The sequence below is a fragment of the Tarenaya hassleriana genome, unplaced genomic scaffold (genome assembly GCF_000463585.1).
Source record: "Tarenaya hassleriana unplaced genomic scaffold, ASM46358v1 Cleome58, whole genome shotgun sequence".
In the NCBI taxonomy this organism is placed as follows: Eukaryota; Viridiplantae; Streptophyta; class Magnoliopsida; order Brassicales; family Cleomaceae; genus Tarenaya; species Tarenaya hassleriana.
The window spans coordinates 592,806-596,794 of NW_010968329.1; the positions used below are offsets into that span (position 1 = coordinate 592,806).

At 45.7% G+C, this 3,989-nt stretch overlaps 2 protein-coding genes across 3 annotated transcripts in view; one reads left to right on the plus strand and one right to left on the minus strand.

The window, feature by feature from the left end:
- Positions 1–1,326: 1,326 nt before the first annotated feature.
- On the plus strand, positions 1,327–3,028 carry LOC104798799 (putative nuclease HARBI1). Its single transcript, XM_010521002.2, has one exon. It carries the CDS (start codon positions 1,434–1,436, stop codon positions 2,784–2,786), a length of 1,353 nt encoding a protein of 450 aa, XP_010519304.1. The 5' UTR covers positions 1,327–1,433; the 3' UTR covers positions 2,787–3,028.
- Positions 3,029–3,146: 118 nt separating this feature from the next.
- LOC104798801 (myb family transcription factor EFM-like) overlaps positions 3,147–3,989 on the minus strand; it is a 1,880-nt gene continuing 1,037 nt past the window's right edge. The window contains exons 3-6 of one of the 2 annotated variants that reach the window (XM_010521003.2): positions 3,960–3,989; positions 3,588–3,858; positions 3,419–3,495; positions 3,147–3,238 (exon numbers count right to left, since the gene is read on the minus strand). In XM_010521003.2, the coding sequence (XP_010519305.1) occupies positions 3,200–3,238; positions 3,419–3,495; positions 3,588–3,858; positions 3,960–3,989 (417 nt within the window). In that variant the 3' untranslated portion in view covers positions 3,147–3,199. Of the gene's footprint in view, positions 3,239–3,418; positions 3,519–3,587; positions 3,859–3,959 lie in introns of both variants that reach the window. The other variant, XM_010521004.2, reaches the window with a different exon arrangement.

Sequence of the window (3,989 nt, forward strand, 5' to 3'; positions counted from 1 at the left end):
CGGCATTCACCTTGCTGCTGCGACAACATTCTCTCTTCATGCCTTCTCGGATGCCGATTGGGGAGGCAACAAGGATGATTTCACGTCGACGGGAGCACATGTGGTCTACCTTGGTCGCAACCCGGTCTCTTGGTCTTCCAAGAAACAACGTTTTGCAGCCAAGTCCTCTACAGAAGCCGAGTACAAATCCGTCTCCACCACTGCCCCGGAAGTCCAGTGGTTGGTCTCTCTTCTTTATGAGCTCGGTATATCTCTTGATGTCATGCCGATCATCTACTGTGATAACATTGGAGACACCTACCTTTCTGCGAACCCGATATTTCACTCCCGCATGAAGCACATTGCTATCGACTTTCACTACATTCGTGGACTCGTGCAAGCGAACAAGCTACACGTATCCCATGTCTCTCCGGCGGATAAATTGGCAGACATGTTGACAAAGCCACTACCTCGCTCACGGTTTGAACAACTTCGGTCCAAGATCGGCCTCTCTACCGACACCGATCTTGCGGGGGCGTAATAGGGATATGCTAAAATCACGGGATTTGATTGTATTGATTGTATCATGTGTAGATTACGTTAGATTCTATTCTCCTTTATTCAAACTTCTATATAGTTGTACAAATCTCACTGTTAATGATAAGAAAACATTTTTTCAAAACCCTAAACTTGTTTATAGTGGACATTTGTTTCACATTTTTCATCCATTTGTTTATTCATTTGTTTTTCAAAGTCATTCCGGTGCAATATGGATTTAGGTATATTTCATATATGTTATATACTATCTCATTATGTTTGTGTGAATTATGTAATATCGTATTTAAGTTTTGATGAGTTTTCATAAAATTAAAAGTTATAAAAAAATTATTAGATTAAAATTTACAATTTGGAGATCAGAACCGATAGTGTTGAATCTATGGCTAGGGAAATCCTTTGCATTTTGAAATAAGCTAAGATAGTATCCATTAGCTCATCGCCTATATTATTCCAAGTGTGCATGTAGAATTCCGTTGTGTAGCCATCTAACCCCGAGTTTTTGTTTGAGGTCATCTTGAAGAATGCCGATTTAAGAAGTGGTTTTTATCTGATAACGAAGTCTGGTACGAGATTAGGTCTTTTAAGAAGTGGAGTTATTCAAAATATATTTAGCTTGATTTTATTTTAGTTTTAGTGTACGGTTTTTTAAAGCTTATTTTAAAACAATTTCCGGTTTCTCGATTCTTATTCATACAATTTTGGTTATACCGATGGATTGAACCGAAATATGTTTGGGTTCGTTTCTTTTTTTGTTTGGTCAACTGTCAGTTCAAAACTCCCTGGCGTGGACGATTGGAAATATTGGCGTTTTTAAAACGCGCATTGGGAAACGCACGTTCTCCTTTTCCACCGAAACTCTCCGCCGTCTCCGCCGAAACAAGAGAGATAGAGCGAGAATGGAGGAAGCTTTCATGGCGATGCTGTCGAGCCTGTTACATCTTCAAAGCTCTTTAGACCCAACAAGCACCGTCTTCTCCTTCGCCTCCGCCGCATCTCCGCCGTCATCCTCCGCCACTCCCTCCTCCCTCCTCTCCACCCCCTCCGCCGCGCCATTGCTCTTCTTCACCCTCGCTTCTCTCCTTTCCTTCCTCGCCTCCAGATCTGCTTCCTCCTCCGGAGACGGCGAGACCTCCTCCGCCTCCGCCTCCCCTTCTCCTCCGCCGCCAATCCCCGGGGGAGATTACTCCGTCGCCGCCTTCCGCACCCTGTCAACTGACCACATCTGGTCCCTCGACGCGCCTCTCCGCGACGCGCGATGGCGGTCGCTTTACGGACTCTCGTACCCTGTCTTCACCACCGTCGTCGACAAGCTCAAGCCCTTTATCGCCGCCTCCAATCTCTCCCTTCCTGCCGATTACGCTGTTGCCATGGTCCTCTCCCGCCTCACCCATGGCTGCTCCGCGAAAACCCTAGCTTCCAGGTACTCACTCGATCCGTATCTGATCTCCAAAATCACCAACATGGTCACGCGCCTTCTCGCCACCAAGCTCTACCCAGAATTCATCAAGATCCCTGTCGGAAAACGCCGATTGATCGAGACCACACAGGGCTTCGAGGAGCTCACATCTCTTCCCAACATCTGCGGCGCCATTGACGGCACTCCCGTGAAGCTCAAACGCAGTGTGAAGCTAAACCCTAGAAGCATCTATGGCTGCAGGTACGGATACGACGCCGTTTTACTTCAGGTCGTCGCCGACCACAAGAAGATATTCTGGGACGTCTGCGTGAAAGCTCCCGGAGGAGAAGACGACGCGACCCATTTCAGAGACAGTCTTCTCTACAAGAGGCTGACGTCTGGTGACATTATCTGGGACAAGGTGATCAACATCAGAGGTCACCATGTGAGACCATACATCGTCGGAGACTGGTGTTACCCTCTTTTGTCCTTCTTGATGACACCCTTTTCCCCGGACGGCTCGGGTTCACCACCGGAGAATCTGTTCGACGGAATGCTGATGAAAGGGAGATCTGTGGTCGTGGAAGCTATCGGATTGCTGAAAGCCCGGTGGAAGATCCTTCAGAGCTTGAATGTGGGAATAAACCATGCTCCACAGACCATCGTGGCTTGTTGCGTTTTGCACAACCTGTGTCAGATTGCGAGGGAACCCGAGCCGGAGACGTGGAAGGATCCGGATGAAACTGGAACGCCGGCCAGGGTTCTGGAGAGCGAGAGGCAGTTCTACTACTATGGGCAGAGCCTGAGGCAGGCACTGGCTGATGATCTGCACCAGAGGCTTTCCTCCAGGTAGGAACAACAATGGCCAATTCTTGGCTGGAACTCTCCGTTGATCTGTTGTTCAAGACTTTAACTTTCTAATGTGAACTTGTTTCTTGAGAGTCAAGCAACAGCTCTGTCGTAGCTTTCATTAGAGGGTGTAAATTTGATCCTTTTGTGGATTTTAACTCGAGGGTTCCTTTCCTTCACCAGTGACTGGCCTCTGTGGATTTTTTTTTTTAAAAGAAAAGACACGATTGTTTTGTTCTCGACCAATATTTTGTCCAAATTGATTCTATTCTGTCGGATTTTTCTTCCACATTCTCTAGCATTTCTATGGTACAAAGCCAAAACCCTCACATTTCATACACTAATCCACAAAACCAAGACAGAAACTTCTTTGGAACCTGTTCTTGCGTAACTCTTTCGGTTCTTGTTTCTAAAATACTAAACCACATTCAAAACCCTCATGTACAGCCGGAACTTCTGCAGCCGAAAAACGAAACCAATTAGATTAAGAATAGTGTGGAAAGATCCAAAATTTTTGTGGTTTGATTCTTTTTTAAGGATCTCAAGTTGGCTCCATTTGCAAAGAATCAAACTATTGTTGCTTTCCTCTTACTTTTTTTTTTGGAAAGAATCAAGATTCACAGGGAAAACACCTACCTGTAAATGACTCTTCACGTCATCAACTGTTAAGTCCTCCACTCCCATAAGCTCACAGATTTGCTCAGGAGTTGCCACTGCACCAAAAGAAGATCCCGTTCTTCGCTAATCGCTATCAGGATTTCGTATAACCAAATAACAACAAAAACCGTTCGTTCTCTGGTCTCACCTTGGACTCCTCCGAGCCTGTCCAAGACATTCACAAAAACGCCATGCAGGCCAAGAGACCAACGCCCCTGCTGCTGCTGAGGCATCTGTGGAACAGACCGTAGATTCCATTTCAATTTACGATCTGAAGGTATAATGCCTCTTTTACCAGTTTCCTCCTTTGAACTCCTCATGGAAGACGAAATCTCCTCCTCCCCTTCTGTTCTCTTCTTCACAGAGACACTCTCACACCCTTTAGACAGAGAAGCAAGTCGTGAACCCTCCTTATCTCCCTGCAGCCACAATATAAAGAAAACTTCACATACTTACCCAGATTCTATCCTATTCTCATCTCTAATCCTAATTTTCTAAATTGGGTTATCAGTCACAGTACCTTTGATTCTACTCTGTTAGTGATCTTCCG

Coding starts and splice junctions, on each gene's coding strand:
- LOC104798799 (XM_010521002.2), top strand. CDS start 1,434: ATGGAGGAAGCTTTCATGGCGATGCTGTCGAGCCTGTTACATCTTCAA.